At 35.6% G+C, this 18,306-nt stretch overlaps 1 protein-coding gene across 2 annotated transcripts in view; it reads right to left on the bottom strand.

Moving 5' to 3' along the window:
* Positions 1-18,306, bottom strand: part of NEGR1 (neuronal growth regulator 1) — a 941,547-nt gene that overhangs the window by 300,480 nt on the left and 622,761 nt on the right. For both annotated transcript variants that reach the window (XM_070078258.1, XM_002715922.5), the window contains exon 4: positions 241-372. In XM_070078258.1, coding sequence (XP_069934359.1) covers positions 241-372 — 132 coding nt within the window. The remainder of the gene's footprint in view (positions 1-240; positions 373-18,306) is intronic.

The raw sequence follows: 18,306 nt of genomic DNA, 5'->3' as shown, positions 1-18,306 counted from the left end.
ATTTTGAGTCCTGACTACTGTTGCCTTCCTAAGGTCAGACCAAGTGATTTTGTGTGCCTAATGTGGGCTGTGGGCTGGACGTTCCCCACAGCTGCATCAGATCATCATCCAACACTTAACACATTTTCAATGTTAGTAAGTGACCTTTACCAAAATGCTACCTCTTAAGAAAGAGCAGCACCAATCTGATAGTGTTAACTTTACTCAGAAGTTATCTTGATATAAGCTAATGAGACTTACAGTTGACGACAACTTTTACTTTTCTCACATCTGGGAATGACACATCGTTTTCAGCACTGCATTCATATTCCCCAGCCTGGTCCCGGGTGATTCCATAAATGTCCAAATATTGTCCATTTTCAAATGGTTTGGCTGCAAAAAAAAAAAAAAAATACAGCATGTTTAATTCTAGCTGCCTGAGGCATCATTCAAGTAAAACAACAATCTCCTGACTTCCTACTATATGCTGCTGACAAAACAATTCCAAATGAAACTGGGGAATTATTAAACTCTTTGTTCTCTCATGTTCAGAGGGAAACTCAGAGAAAAAAGCAGAAGCAGAACAAGGGATACCATAACAACTGTTTCCCCAGAACAGGATATACATGTGTTCTTTTTAATTGATTGTGGTCTCCTAACCTCCTCACACATCAAATAGAGCTCTGCACATTTCTGTAATTGAGTTCAACAACCTCCTAGCAGTGTGGATGAAATTCACTAATATGGGTTGGTACATATTGACTTTTATACAGTGTGAGCCAGCAACTTGACACTTAACCTAACTAAATGTTACTTTTCATTTGGAGAAATCTCCTACCCATATTCAATGTTTCAAGCCAGATGGTTTGATAACAGTATAGAGATATATTAAACCATTGTCATATTTTCCTTCCAAAATTATTAATGTGGCTAAGAAAGGTACGTTGTATACACAAAATATAAATCACTCAACAAATCTCATAAAAATGGTTGATGATTGTAAAACTAAGTGTTAAGATGTCATAAAAACAAACTACAGTTTAATTTTTTTTATATTCTAGGAGACTCATTCTCTGCTTCACTAAAAATAGCCATAGATTAAAAACACAAATAAATAATCACACATGAAAGACTATCCCCCAGTGAATGAAACTTTAAAAAAGATTCTTTACTTTAATAATGAAATGTTTATTTATGTGGAAGCAGAGAATCATTGGGCACAAAGGATCCTGATTATCAGAAGGATGGCAAAGGAGAATAAATATGCGAATTTCAAGATGGGAGACTCTGCTGCCATGTGAAATGTGAAATGTGAAAAAATCACATTTCAATGCATACCAAATGAAACTAGGAAATGAAGCAATGCTTTCATTAAAGGTATGTTTTAAAAAGTCAATGTTACTTTTGTCTTCAAATTACCATCTTACCAAAACTACTGTAGGGAATCAGAATTTAGAAAACAAGTCAGAACAGTGGATTTTAATGATTTAAAAAAATGGAATTTATTTGCAGCCCTCCAAGTCTAAAATCCATGTTAACTAAGGTTTTTTCTTTGTGCGCTCCCTTTTCTGGCTCCATATGAGTGTGGGCTGTTGCACAGTCTGCCCTCAAGGTAACTGTGGCTTAGACAGTAGAAAGTTAAGTGTCTACAAAATGTGTAATTACCTCATTTCTCCCATTTACATGGCTGATTCCAAGTTACAGATAGAGGGAAGTAAAACTTCTGAGATGGAAGTTAATTGATACATGATTTCAGGTGTCCAAATGCAAGATTGTGAAAGTAGCAGTTATTCTCGAAGTCCATATTCTTAAATATGACTTTATAATCATTTTTGCTCTTCTTAGTTCTCTAATCTAATTTCAGTACACAATACAGAATTTTTTTTTTTTTTTTTTTTTTTTTTTTTGACAGGCAGAGTGGACAGTGAGAGAGAGAGACAGAGAGAAAGGTCTTCCTTTGCCGTTGGTTCACCCTCCAATGGCCGCCGCTGCAGCCGGCGCACCGCGCTGATCCTGGCAGGAGCCAGGAGCCAGGTGCTTTTCCTGGTCTCCCATGGGGTGCAGGGCCCAAGCACCTGGGCCATCCTCCACTGCACTCCCTGGCCATAGCAGAGAGCTGGCCTGGAAGAGGGGCAACCGGGACAGAATCCGGCGCCCCAACCGGGACTAGAACCCGGTGTGCCGGCGCCGCAAGGTGGAGGATTAGCCTATTGAGCCACGGCGCCGGCTCCACAATACAGAATTTATGTCTGTATTATTCTCCCTTTTTTCTCTTATTTTCATCTTTACAATGAGGATGTTCTAGGCATAAATGTATCCTTAAGAAACACTGAATTAAGGGAAAAATACCTATTCATATCCAATAATTTTTAAAGTATACTTGAATTGTGAAGAACAACAGAAGAATAACTTGAAGTCTGGAGAACATTCATATATGAGGATATCATGGAAAATAGAACTAAACTTTACAATTATTTTGGTACTGAATTTTTTGAAATCCATGCATGTATTTTCTCATAATGCACATGTTTTCATGAACTTTCTGAAGACCCTTCATATTGTACCAGAGTGAGTGACCCTGTTGGGTGGTACAAAACAAATCCAATCAATAGTGAAAAGGTATACTACTGTTAACTTCTGTAAAAATTAATCTATTATGTTTAACTTATTTTTAATACTAAAATGTTTCTTAAATATTCTTAGTTCTGTATTTTAATCCAATTTTAAGAAGCATTACCTCAAATTACGTGCCTTTGTTAACAGGAATACAACGTGACCTATTTGAATAATGAACTATTATTTAACCTTTAAATATGTGATTAATATGGTTCATTTCAACACACAGGAATATATATTTATTATTTCTTAAATCTTATTTATTTACTTGAAAAAGTTACAGAAATAGAGGCAGAAAGATCTTGCATCTTCTGGTTTACTCCAGAGGTTGGAACTCTGTCTGGGTCTGCCATATGTGTGGCAGAGACACAAACACTTGGGCCATCTTCCACTGCTTTCCCAGGCACATTAGCAGGGAGCTGGATTGGAAGTAGAGTAGCCAGGGATCTAACTGTTACCCATATGGGATGCCAGCATTGAAGGCTGCTACTTAACTTGCTGCACCACAATGCTTGTCCCATGTATTATGATTATTTTTATAGTTTATATATGGCAAAAATATGTATTATAGATTTAAAGATATTAAAGATAGGAATAAACACATTAGATTTGTGTATCTCCAGGAACCAAAAACATTTAATGAAAAGTGAGAAACAATAGATGCTCAATTCAGGAAGAAGCAGACATTCTCTATCCTAAAGGGCTAAATAGCAGACTGAAAGATAGGGAGCCATTGCAAGAAGCTTTTTGACATAATATCACCAATATCAGGATCCTATGCTGACTGACATGAGGAATTCCAGGGAGCACTGGTCAAGACTGTTGAATGTGTGTACCTGTAATTGATTGCACAATCTTCATAAACATATTTAGAGATCTTTTTCCATACCAACCATAGGATTAGGTCTGTATTTACAGCTATTAGAATTACCTGTAAATGGTTATGAGCTGCATAACTCACTAACTGTAGAAGCAGTGAATGGATGATATTGCCAACATTATCAATGATATTAGTGTAAAGACACTTAGAAGAAACAAAGCATAAGAGCATGTCAGCATCTTATTTCTCTTCGCTAAATCTGTGGTACGTTAAGCCAGCTATAGGCATTCTATTATTTTTATGCACATAACTCTGTTTCCGCCTTCAGCTTATCCTTCCTCTGTTCTCAGTCTGATCTTACCAAATTTGAATTCTAGATTTGAGTTTAGTTTCCTCACCCAGGGTATATACTCTGGAGTGTACTAGTTGTTTGTAATTTGCTTGGCTACTCTTTGGTTTTAATTCCATCTGTTTTCTATATATAAACCCTTTATCATCTGGATGCAAGACCAATCCTTTCTTTTAACACTTAGATTAGACCTCTTTGCAATCACTCCCCTCTGAGATAAAAGGATTTGGCCATAATATATTAAAATAAAGCATAGAGTATTTCAATTCACATATGCAGTGTAACTCTGCCTAGTTCTGAAAATAAAGCAAAGAGACCAAGGCTGAAGTGATATAGAGAACTAAACACACAAGGACCATCACCATAGTCAAAATTTTGCAGTTTTTATAAGGAGTAGATAGAATCCTAGGTAGCCACTATAAATATAGACATTGTGAGATATCTTCCCCCAGGGTAAACTGTGCACAAATTATAAAGTTAGATGAAACATAAACACATTGTAATATGGCAGTCCTCCAATGGTCTTTGGCTTTACCAATCTCCACCAGTAGAACAAAAATTTCTATTTTGCTCATCTTTTTGTCCTGAGGTCTAACATAATGACCAAAACATATATTTTATAAATATTTATTGAACAATATATAAATATATTGATAAGTGAATTAATAAAGCCCTGTAAGATATGAACACAAAGAATCTAAGCTAAAGTAAATGCTTACACCTTGTGAAGTTGTGAAGAAGGAAAGAACTTTAAAAAGAGTTGTCATCCTTGCTGACACCTTGAAGTGATAGGTGGGAGTAGGGTGAGGCCATACTCTATAGTTACCATAGTGCCTTTTTAAGTTGATAGAGCCTAACAGAAACATTAAATGCAATTTTGAGGGAAAGATATAGGTACTGCCTATAATTTCAACAGTAATTTCCATTGTGCATACTACATCACAAGTGTAGTCCTTTCTCAAGATATGGAGGACTCAAGAAATTTCACAAGCTTTTATTTACACAACTATTACCACCACCTTCAGAGAGGAATGTAGCTATGATTTATAATATCTTTCTGTTCCTATTTCTGATAAGAACCTGGCCAGAGAAAAGTTCTATATTAGGCATTAAATGGTATCTTGGTTTCACTTTATGGTTAGGTAAGGTATGCGAACTTACCTTATGCTACCTAAAAATTATTTGTGAAGTAACAGTAATTCTTTAGAATGTCCATATATTTCAGAAAAAAAATGACAAAGTATCTTCCATTAACTTTTAGGCTATTGTTCACTACTTTTCATCTCACCCTCTGATCCTTTCCTTTCACTTTACCTATATTCTTCACATATTCACATCTGTCAAACACTGTTTCTCCATGTGGCCCTTTCCCCCTTCCTTCATTCAGAGTCTTTCAGGGGATCTTGTTCATTCATGTGCATATCATTACTGATGGTGTATCGTCAAGTCCCTGATGGATCAATAGATAGATAGATAGATGATAGATGGATAGATGGGTAGATGATAGAAAAATCTTGACTATGTTCTACTGGACATCCCCATTTGAATGTGTCACAGTCATCTCAAAGTCACCACAGCTAAAACAAGCTCTGTTTTCCTACCTTAATTGCTATTCTTTTTGTGTTCCGCAGCTCAGTGAGTGCCTAGAGCATCACCCAATTGCTTAAGTCAGAAGTTTTAGCATTAATATTGACAATACTTTCTACCTCGGTTGTCTATGAGTCGCTGTGTCTTGTCAGTTTTATATTCTAAGTAATTCTGAAACCTGTTCGAGGGCCACTGTGTCTTGGTTACTGATCTCAGAAGGCCCATACCCATGGGGTACGCCAATGACTTCAGGCTGCTTTGCAGAGGCACTGCAATCATTTCCCATAAACCTTGCCCAGAATAAGATACTTCATTGTACAAGATGCCCTGCAGGAAGATATATATTGTTAGGATATCACAACAATTTATGACTAAATAGTTCTCTACAGTTGAATTTATGAAATAGATTTGGAATGGCTCATTTGTGTGTGATTTTAAGTACTTCCCATCAGTTTGATATCTATGGTATATTATATATAACAGACAGAAGTGTCTTTTGTATGCATAAAACCGGATTATCTGAGCTCAAACTTTAGCTCTGCCATTTATTAGCTTCTTGACTCATCTATAATGTGTTAGGATAATAACAGACTCTTTCTCACATGGTTGTTGTGAGGAGTGAGTTAACACAAGAAAATGCTTAGAACACTAGGTAACACATCATGGGAACTTAAAATATATATTAGCTATTATGACAATGCACAGGTATAGGCATGCCACAGAGGCTGGTTTAGAAAAATATTGTTTCCATGCTGACAAGTTACTATATTTAAGAATTGGTGCTTCTGTCTTAACATGATATTTAATAGGAACCAGAAATGAGAAAAAGAAAACCACTCAAGAGTTATTAATAGCAATGAACAATTCAGTTCTCAGTTCAATTCTGTGATTTCAGTAAACAAATCTGCCATTTACATCTGTAGATGAACCCAAAGGTTGATTTCATGTTGGAATCTGTTTACCTCTGGCTCCATTTCCAAGGATACTTTAAAAATCCTGATGAACTTTTTATATATATATATATACACACACACACATATATATTTATATTTTTAATTAATTTAGCTTTTAAGATGAACAAATTTCATATAGTTCATATGTACAGATTTAGGAGCATAGTGATACCTGCCACTCTACCCTCCCTCCTACCCATGCAGCCACCCTCCCTTCTCCTTTTTTTCTTATTTCTTTTAATGTTTACAATGACCTACTATCAGTTCACTTTATACTGATAAGATTATCCTTACACTAAGTAAAGAATCCAACAATAAAAAGCGGAAAATAACACTGTTCCTCAATAGTGCAGACAAGAGCTGTAACAATCAATGAATCTCACAATGTCAATTTTGCTCATGAACATTACATTTTTTATACATAGATTAGTTACAGAAGATCAGGGAAAACATGATACTTGTCTTTTTGGGACTGGTTTACTTCACTAAGTATAATGGTTTCCGGCTACATCCATTATATTGGAAAGGACAGGATTTCATTCTTTTTTACAGCTGAGTAGTATTCCATATATATTAGCTATTATATATTTTATATATATATATATATGTCCCATACCTTCTTTATTCACTCATCAGTTGATGGACATCTGCATTTATTCCATATCTTAGCTATTGTGAAATGAACTGCAGTGAACATGGGGGTACAGATAATACTTTCATCTATTGATTTCTTTTGGTTTGAGTAAATTCCCAGGATGGGGTTGCTGGGTCATATGGTAGATCTACTTTCAGATTTCTGAGGTATCTTCATACTGTCTTCCACAGTGGCTGTACTGGTTTACATTCCCACCAGCAGTGGATTATGGTACCTTTTCCCCCACATCCTTGCCAGCATTTATTGTTTGTTGATTTTTTCTGTGAGAGCCATTCTAGCTGGGGTGAGGCGAAACATCATTGTTTTATTTGCATTTCCCTGATAGCTAGTGATCCTGAGCATTTCTTCATGTGGTTGTTGGCCTTTTCTTCATGTCTGTTGAATTTCCTCTATGCATAAACATATTATAGTAGTAATAATATGTCCATCTTGACAAACTTTGTGTCTGAGTAGTCACTGATTCAAAAATAGCATTCATATATCACTTTCAGCTTCTGGTTGCTGATAGACCCATAGGTTGAGATAAAGTTCTTTTTTTGAAAATTTTTTTTGACACGCAGAGTTAGACAGTGAGAGAGAGAGAAAGAAAGGTCTTCTTTCCGTTGGTTCATCCCCCCAAATGGCCACTACGTTCAGCGCGCTGTGGCTGGCGCATTGCGCCGATCTGAAGCCAGGAGCCAGCTGCTTCCTCCCGGTCTCCTATGTGGGTACAGGACCCAGGCACTTGGGCCATCCTCCACTGCACTCCCGGGCCACAGCAGAGAGTTGGACTGGAAGAGGAGCAACCGGGACAGAACTCGGCACCCCAACTGGGACTAGAGTGCCGGTGCCGCAGGTGGAGGATTAGCCTAGTGAGCCACGGCGCCAGTCTGAGACAAAGTTCTGATAGGCTGCTTTCTTCTTACATAGTTGACTTCTCTGTTGCCCGGAGCCTGTACCCTTGCATTCACCAAGCTAACTTCCTCTCGTCCTTTGGATCTTTGTTTACAGCGTATCTCTTCAAAGAAACCTTTCCCATTTATTCACTGCCTAGTCTAGACCACATTACATACTTCCAAAAAACAAGGCATTGAAGCAAAATGAAACAGCACACATTTGTGGATTTTATGTAGCATTTATATTCTTATAATTACTTATTAAGTATTGGGAGCTTTTAAAGTACTAAACTTTCATGTTATAGGTTCTGTGGTATACAAGGCTATACCTTATTCCATGTCTAATATGGGCTCCACACTTGTTATTGATATAATTAAAGAAATAAACATAATGGAAAGTTCAGAAAAATTTACATTTTATTAGAGAAGGTAGATTAATCTTCTTTGCTTCAATGCCTACGCTTAAGAAAAGTTGGAATAAAAGCTACTGTTGATCTGTTCTTTAAAGATGAAAAGTAATATTTGATAAAAATAAAATGATGCCCAAGTGACACAAATTCCTAAAGGAAATAGTCTTATGTTCTTAAAAGGACTAAGACAAACTTTAGACATTAAACAATGTAACAACTTAATACCTAGATTCCAATTAAAATTGCTAAATATTTTTTAGATCTAAAATTACTGCATATCCAAAGATGCAGAAATCTATGAACAATAACTAGAAAAAGATCAGTTAATAGGTGGACACCTAGAAGTGGTATAGTAGAACCATGAAACAAGGATAAGGAAAATCTGTATGCCATTATTAGGTTACAATCATATTCTAGTACTTAAGGAAAACATAAATATAAAGAGGTTCAGAATGGAAGGTAGGAAAAGAAAACAAATGGAATTTCTTTACATAGGAACACAAAATTTAAAAAATGAGATAATAATTGGAAGGAACCAACAAACCAACAGCAGATTAGACACTTCAAATAGTGTTAAACTTAAGGAATAGCAAGAGTATATAGCATTTACTAATTGAAGTAGAGAGAGGAGAAATACCAAACAAGCAAATGAACAAATAAACAAATGGCCTAAGTGATTCATGAGACAATATAAAATGGTTTCTCATATATAAATATATGGGTCTCATATAGGTGACAGAAATGAATTTGAATAAAAAAAAGTTTATTGAATTTGCAACCTATAACAATATGGGAAATTCAAGAAGTTAATAATCTCAAAGAAAGATGAAGAACCGAAAATCATGCAAAAACATATCATAATTGAGTTGCTAAAACCAAAAAGATACAGGGAGTTTAAAATGTATTCGGAGGGGCTGGTACTTTGGTGTGGCAGGTTAATCTTCCACTTCAGATGTTGCCATCCCATATCAGGGTACACATTCAAGTCCCAGCTACTTAACGTCCCATCTGCTAATATACCTGGGAAGGCAGTAGAGAATGACCCAAGAAGTTGTGCCCCTGCCACTCATGTGGGAGATCACAATGGAGTTCCTGGTTCCTGGCTTGGGTCTGACCCAGAACTGATTGTTGTGGCTATTTGGAAATCCAGTAGATGAATGGTTCTCTTTCTCTTCCTCACCCTCTCTCTCATTATTTTTTTTTCCCAAATATATACATACAGACAGACATAACTCTTAGAAAAGTAAAATTCAGGCAGTGATAAAACACATATTTCACACTGGGAAATAGAAATAATAAATATTCTAAAACTTCTTGTTCATAACTATGCAAACCAGAAGATAATGCAATAACACCAAAAAAGTATAAATGCTTTATATCACTATTATAAGCTTCAACTTTAAGAAGCTAGAAAAGTAAGAATAAAAGCTAAAGAAAACAGAATTAGGCAAATAATAAAATATAGTAATCAGTAAAATTGAGGATGGCACATCAATAGAGAAAATCAATGAAATCAAAAGCTGGTCTTTTATATGATCACTGAAAGGGTAAAACTTAACCAGACAGCTAAGAGTAAAAAGAGATTGCACAAAACACCAAGAGAAGAAGATACTGCTGTAATTCCAGGATCAACTGAATGGCTGCTAAGCAAATATTAAGAAAAACTCACCACCAAATTAGCACAACAGTATGTATCCAATCTGAAAGATACAAACTTCCAAGCTTATATAGAAAAAGAAAGTCTGAATACACAATTAGAAGAAACTGAATTTGTAATCTAAAAATCAACCACACAGAAAACTTCAGGATCATAGATCTCTAATTGTTAAAACAATTCTTTTTTTTTTTTTTGTAAAGATTTTACTTTCTTCTAAAGCAGAATTACAGAAAGACAGAGAGACACAGAAAGAGAGAGAGAGAGACAGAGAGAGAGAGAGAGATCTTCTCTCTGTTGGTATACTCTCCAGTGGCTGCAATGGTTGGGGCTGGGCCAGACTGAAGCCTGGAACCAGAAGTTCCCATCTGGGTCTTCCACGAGGGTGGCAGAGCCCCAAGTACTTGGGCTATCTTCTGCTGCTTTCCAAAGGTGTATCAGCAGGGTGCTAGATCAGAAGTGGAACAACCAGGACTTGAAATGGCACTTATATGATATGTTAACATTGCAAGTGATGGCTTAACCTGGTGTGCCACAACGCCAGCCCCACTAATGAAGAAATAATTCTAATCTTCATAAATTCTTTCTAAAAATAAGAAGCAATGGAACTCTGCAATTCATTTTATTCAGCTACCATTATTCTAATATCAAAACAAAAGACATCCAAAGAAAATGAAAATATTGTCCATGACCATAGACACAAAAATCTTTTAATTCATTTTAGTAAACCAATCTAACAATATATAAGTAGGATAATATTTCATTAAAAATTTGCATTATTTTAGGCCTTAAAATTTGAATGTACAACTGAAAGATGTAAACAATGTAATTCAGTAAATGAACAACAAAAATATATATGAGTATCTTTAAAGATACTCATATAGAAAAATCATCAAAAAAACTAACACCTTTTCAATATTTTTAAAAATTTTTTTCAGAAAACTACATAGTGTGTGAACTTTGTCAGTTTGACAAACATTTCTGTGGAAAAAACTATATGACCTCATATTAAGTGGTTAAAGTTTAAACGTTTTCCAGTTGAGAATCAAGAAAAGGTCTACTCTGATCCACATTTCATATCTTACTCTTAAATTATCTCAACATTCTTCATTGACCTAACTATGAATCATTAAACTGCAAGTATTGAAAATGAAAACAATGGAGAAAACATTTTGCAACTTTGGGTTGGGTTAAGACTAAAAATGCAAACAAGAACATGTTTAGAAACTGAATTTCATCAAAAATTAAAAAAAAAGATTTTAAGACACCTTTAGCTCAATAAAAATTCAAGTTACACAAGGGGATAAAACTTGTAAATCACATAGCAGACCTAGGACCTAAACTCAGAATATTTAAAGAACTCTCATAACTCAGTAAAAACACACAACCAAATTAGGAAATAGGGAAAAAATAATAACTACTTTATTAAAGAAAATATTCAGATGGGTACATCAAAAGATACTGACAAAAATGATTAATCACTAGGGAAATCCACGCTAAACCAGGACACAACTCTACTGTACATGTATTGTAATGACTGAGATAAAGGAAATAGTGCTGCTGAGAAGAAGAGCAATCAGAATTCTCCTACCTTACATTCGGAAGTCACTTTGGAAAATGGTTTGTAGTTTTCACCAAATTAAATAAACATGCATCTAACATGTTCCCTAGTAATCTCACCTCTAGATAAATAAAAACATTATTATATTAACTTTCTTTAAATTTGCTAAAAACTGGTAACAACCCAAATGTACTTCAACCAATGAATGAATAAGCAAATTGTAGAACATACATTTGCCAATAAATGGAATTTATAGCCAATACAATTTGTTTGCTCATACAATTATTCATAAATATACAACATGTATGACTCTCAAATACCTTTTATTAAATGAAGAAAACTAGACAGAAAGGACTATATAACTATGATTTCACTTACGCAACATTCTGGAAATGGCGTAAGAATAGATCAGTTTCTGCCAGTTTGAGGGAGGGGAAGCTGGTTGATTACAGTAGAACAGCATGAGAAATTTCTCAGAAAGATAAAAAAATGTCCTGAGTCTTGACAATGGTGGTGGATACATGACTATGCATTTCTCAAAAGCTACAGAATTGTACTCTACAGAGTGATTTTTAATTTAAATTTAAAGGCAAAACTTATTCCTATATTACTGCACATACACTAAAGCAGCCAAAAGTAAAAAGATTTACAATGCCGTGTTGGTAAGGACATGGAGCACACAGCACAACTCTCATCACTTCAAAATCCCTCTTTTCCAATCCTTTTAGTCCCTAAGGGATGGAGAGAGTTTCAGGAATATTTTAACCGGAATTCTAAGTACATCACACTTAGAAGTTCTACAAAGGTGATGTAATTTATAATTAATTTTTGCTACTTTCTAGGATTCATCTGAAGGGTAATTTTAACATCTTATTATGTTATCTTTGCAACGCAGATCTCCATATAAACAATATATTCTGTACTACATGGCCTGATCAGGTAACATAATTTTGACTTCTCTAATTTTTAACATTTATCATAAATTTATGTAGAGAAATAATGTTCCTAAAGCAACACATGAAGGAAAAATTCATTTCTATAGCTATTTTAAACATTCCTTTTAGAATAAGCCAATATCTTAGAAATATGCTTCATTTGTCTGCGTGTTGGCTTAAAAATTATCTTTCCTAAATATTCTTTAGTGCTATCATACTGGTCTTCATTGAGGGACGTTATAAGAAGGACCATATGAAACTTCCTTTCATCTTTTGTATCAGAAAGCTATTGAAGTCCTTGTCTGCTATGATCAATGCATCCACTTACTGAGGACCCATGGGGGAAATTATCTGAGCATTCTCTGTATCAGGAGGGGCTCCACTTGCACAGTCCTAATTCCCTTGCATATTATAACCCATGAACATATAAACTGATTGTTTTCTTTTTCATTCCAGGCTACTAGGATATTTAAATGCAAGATAAAATAAAATATAAAGATAAAATAAAACATACATTTGATATCGCTATATCCAGTGGTGTCAGGAGGATCATTAAGTAATACGTAGATAGATAAGATATACTAAATCAGAAAATAAGGCAAAAAGTATTTGGAAAACATCTACGTTACATATAATGGAGACAACTGCATTGAAACAAAATAGATTCAATTATTTCCTATCTGATATTAACATAAAGCTTTTTGGATCTTACTTTGTTACAAAGCAGAAATATTTACTGAGGAGACAGAAAGCAAAGCACCATTGTGTCTAATAGGAATGCTATAATAATTATAATATCAATACCATCTTGAGATAACCAAATATGATTTAACTAAATAATTATGATGAGGCTCTTTAGAACTGTTTAGCATCTTGAACAAGTAGACATTGACCAAGAGTTAACTCAAAATGTGTTTTTTTAATGGATGTCTTGGTTAAAAAATAGAAAATACTTTATAAAGATAATGTTCACTTTAGAATATTCATTCAGGGTTTCATTTCATCCAGGGACATATTTTTAGCCTCTCTTTGGATCCATTTTCTCATATGAACAAAGGAAATAATAGCCACCTCACAAAATTATGAGAACAAATGTGAGAATATATATAAAATCTTATGAAAACTCTCAATGAAATTTTTGATTAAAAATACAGTTGAAATTATGAAGCATTGTTTAGCACTGATAAGATTGTATTTAACAGATAAGAATGGTATTGTCAGATCTCATACTATAATTTGATTTCATAAGTCAAAACCTACAGAGTCAGAAAAACAGTTTAATACCTTAAAGTGAAAGAAATAACACATATGACTATTATGGTCAGATAAAGATCACATTCACTCACTACAGCACATACAGAGACTAGTGACTGCCATTACACATTTCAGATTTTTGTGACTATTTTTATGGCCTCCCTATAATCTTCTACCACCTTTGGTGGTCTGAGACTCATTTTCCCAGGAAAATAAGTGCTTCAATTTGCAGTGACAAGTTTAGTCATCGTTTTTCTCTTCAAAATTTAAATTCCAAATAGAGAAAAGGAAGCTAATGTACTTTACATGATACTAGGAAGAAATCCTCCCCCTGCCCTAAGCACACCTTGCCTAAGAGGGATGAATTATGAAGAGAAAGTGCTTCCAAGGAGCTGGCTGTTACTGTTTATGTGCTTGTTTGCAGCTAGGTTCTGTTCTGACCAGGTTGAATCCATTACTAGCAATGCATTATTTACTGTCTCTGTGAATGGAGCCATATGTTATTGGTCTGCACCTTGTGAAACCTCCATTATGTTCCATTTGTAAGTGTTATAACTTATCTGAATGCACTTGTCTACATATGTTGTTGACTAATAAAACTATCTTCTCCAAGTGACAATAGTTCCAGTTGTAAAAGATTCAACTGGGTATCAGAAAATACTGTTTATACGCCCACTATGTCTGTAACTCAGTGCTATGGTATTATATGTCTCAGCATATTTTCCCCTCATTTTTGCATCAGCAAACTAGGAATTGTTTTGCTGCTAAAATTGCTTTTGCTTAATTCAATCCCAGTCATGAACATGTCCTTTCTCTGCCTTGAGAAATCAGCCCAGTGCTGTACAGAGCCTAATGATGTGTCTTATCACTCCTGGATGTTGGTATATTTTTAATAATCTAATCAAGTTTGGAAAAGTGTTACTAATATTTTTTAAAGCTGTACTCAATATCTACCTAACAGTACTTAAGTTCCAAAAAGAAATACGAGTATAATCTCTGAATAAACACTCTTTGACTAGCATTGTTTAATTTTAATTTTTAAATCTGTTTTAAAGATTTATTTTATTTATCTGAAATACAGAGGGAGGGAGAGACAAAGAGAGAAAGAGATTTTCCATCTGCTCATTTACGCCCCAAATGGCCACAAGAGCTGGCAGCAGGCCAGCCTGAAATTCCATCTGGGTCTCCCACAGGAGTGGCAGGGGTCCAAATATTTGGGCTGTCTTCTGTTGCCTTCCCAGTGCATTAGCAGGAAGCTGGATCAGAGTTGGAGCAGCCAGGACTCTAACCAGTTCTCTGATAGTGGGCTGTGAGAATGGCAGGCAGCAGTGCCACAACACTAGCCCCTAGCACTGTTTTCAGATGGTATTACAGGATAAACTGTGTCAATCCCCGAATTCCTATGTTGACATCTTATCAGTGTCTCACACAAGGCCATATTTGCAGATACGATCTTCTTAGGGGTAATTAAGATAAAATGAGGACACTAGGGTGGGCCTTAATCTGATATACCTGATGCCCCTCTAAAAGAAGAGGAATTTTTGGCATAAACACAGCATGCAGGGGCAGAGGGGCTGGATGTGAAGACATGGAGAAAAAGATTATCTTCAGGCCAAGGAGACTTCTGGAACAGATCCATCCTTCACAGCCCTCAGAAGGAACAAGCCCTGTGGACACTTTGATCTCCTAGTCCCCACACTGTGAGTACATTTCTATTGTTGAAGTCACCCTGTGTGTGGTACTTTATTACTGCAGTCCTAGCAAACAGGCAGATGCCATTATGAACATAGCAAAGGCAGATCTTCTCTGTTAGTGTTTATTATTATATTTGTATTTTTAAAGGTTTATTTGTTTGAAAGGCACAGTTACAGAGAGAGAGAGAGGGAGAGAGAGAGAGAGAGAGAGAGAGAGAGAAAGAGAAGAGAGAGAGAGAGAAAGAGAAACTTCCATCCACTGTTTCACTCCTCAAATGCCTGCAATAGCCGGGGCTGAAAGAAGCTACAGCCAGGATCCAGGAGCTTCATTCAGGTCTCCCAAAGAGGTTGCAGGGCCCTAAGCACTTGGACCATCGACAACATCAACCACTGCTTTCCCAGGTGAGCCATCAGGGAGCTGGATCAGAAACCAGGCAGCTGGGACTCAAACGAGTGCTCATAAGGGATGCCAGAATTACAGATAGCAGCCTAAGCTACTGTGCCACAACATGGCCCCGTATAAGTATATTTAAGATGCTCAAAATTCGGCATACTGTTTTATATTATTGGTTTTATTTTTAATATCAGTTTACTGTTTTATTTTGTTCTTTTAAAAGTTTCTAATACTTATTTTATTTTGCATTTATCTTCAAACAGCACTTAAAGTATCACAGGATGTATCTAAGAGCCTCTCATTTTTAATGCATTGTTTTTCTTAAAGAAAAAACACTATAACATATAAAAAAGTCAGTTATCCATTATTCTATTTCTGCTTTTCTTATGCCCCTCTTCATCTCTATTCTCACACTCCACTCTCTTTTCAGTAAGCTAGGCATCCCTTTCTGTATGCTTAAGGGTTTGTCTGTCTGTATCAATCCCTTGATCCCTGTTACAAAACTTTAGCAAAGTCCAAAGAGAAAAAAATCCATAAGATTTTCTGTTATGAGCAAAACAATGCTACTTTCTTCATATTTGAATCTGGAGCTGGGAAATGTATAAACTAAGGGTTTGAGTTATATGGCATCATCATGTAAAGATATTTAGGAAATAAAATTGTTTCATTCTTTGGGGAAAGTGTTGTAAAATATGTGTTTGCTTCTACACAATGAGCCTTCGACTTCTGTAAAAAGGATCATTTGGGTTAGTGGTTCTTGAATGTGAACCAACAAGCCGGTAACTTAGAAGCTTAGATATCTCAATAGTTCTTGCTTATTAATACATAATAAATAATCATTTCATTTGTTAAAGAATGAGAATTCAAAGAAAGTCAGTAGAATGAAGCAAGAATGAACATATAAAGTAATGAATTGCCTTGCCCTACCAGAATTTGACCATCATTGCATCTAACCATCCTCTTCCTTCCCATGTTGAGCCTTCTTGGAGAATCTGGAGTTGATGACCAAAAATGGGGACAAAACAGTTATTGTCACCTTCTATTGATCTTATACTAGCAATGATAGATTTTCCATGATCATTGAATTCCTAGATCTTTCAAGAATTTCTGGACAGATTCACTAGATTCCATTATTTTCAAATACCAAGATCAAAGTGAAAAAAGCAGAAATTTGAGTCTTTGGGATATAAAATGTTATTTCATGTATTTGTAAGAGGGCATGTACTCAAAATGATGGATATATCTCATAATGTCCACTCACCCTTGAAAGCAAATTATAAGTTGAACAGATGGTTGTAATAAAGGTATATAATGGAGTACAATCTTACTCTCTTTTTGATTTTTAGATATTATTATATAAGAAAGGAAGGATAAACATATTGATGAAAAATGAATGCAGAGATAATAGACATCAATGCCAATTAAATACTTTTTTAAACAAATAAAGCAAATGTTATCAATACATCTCATTATGCAATACTGCAACAGTGTATAAAAGAATATACTGGCTGGTGATGGGAATATCTTAGTTCAACAGGAAAGACTGACTCTATCAATGCCATTTCTGTGCTTCAGGAGGAAAATGAAACTCTGAAACATTAAGTGCTTGTTTTTATGTAGTTAAGTCAGAGAACAGTGTACAAATGAGCTATACATCTGCATTAGTGATGGGACTCATGAACTTTGCCAACTGCCTAATATGTCTGCTGCTGGATTTCCTGCATAAAATTCTAATCACTACTTTGTATTATTTATTTATTTAAAAGATTTATTTTACTTATTTGAAAGGTGGAGTTACAGAAAGAGAGAAAATCTTCCATCTGATGTTTACTCCCCAAACGGCCACAACAACCAGGATTGGGCCAAGCCAAAGCCAGGAACCAGGAGCTTCTTTCAGGCCTCCCACATGAGTTCAGGGACCCAAGGACTTGGACCATCTTCCACTGCTTTTCTAGGAGCATTAGCAAGGAGCTGGATTGGAAGTGGAACAGCTGGAACTTGAATTAGGGCCCATATGGGAGCCAGAATTGTGGGCAGTGGCCTAATCTGTTATGCCACAATGCCAGCCTCTTTAATCACTATTAATACTTCTTTTAGTTAAAAGAATTTTCCCAAAGAAACTTGCTTCAAATGAGAGTACTTGGGGCCAGCATTGTGATATAGTGGGCTAAGTTGCTGCCTGCAATGCCAGCATACGATATGGGCACTGGTTCATGTCCCAGCCACTCTGCTCCCTGGGAGAGGCAGCAGAAGATGTCCAAAGTTTTCAGTCCCAGCCACCCATGTGGGAGACCCAGATGAAGCTCTTGGCTTCAACATGGCCCAGCCCTGGCCATTATGGCCATCTGGGGAGTGAGCTAGCGGATGGAAGTGCTCTCTGTGATTGTGTGTCTCCCTCCCTCTCTCTCTCTCTCTCTCTCTGTAATCTTTCAAATAACAAAAATAAACCTTTCACAAAAGAAAATAAATTAGAGTGCTTTAACTAAGAAGTAAAACATGTAAACCTATTGGTATGTATTTCCCTTAAAGCCTAAAGTCAACTTGTAGCTCCGTTACTAAGAGAACCTAAG

This window comes from Oryctolagus cuniculus, chromosome 7, assembly GCF_964237555.1.
Source record: "Oryctolagus cuniculus chromosome 7, mOryCun1.1, whole genome shotgun sequence".
Classification (NCBI taxonomy): domain Eukaryota; kingdom Metazoa; phylum Chordata; class Mammalia; order Lagomorpha; family Leporidae; genus Oryctolagus; species Oryctolagus cuniculus.
Note: the sequence above shows the minus strand (reverse complement) of the source record. Positions and strands in the feature narration are given on the sequence as shown.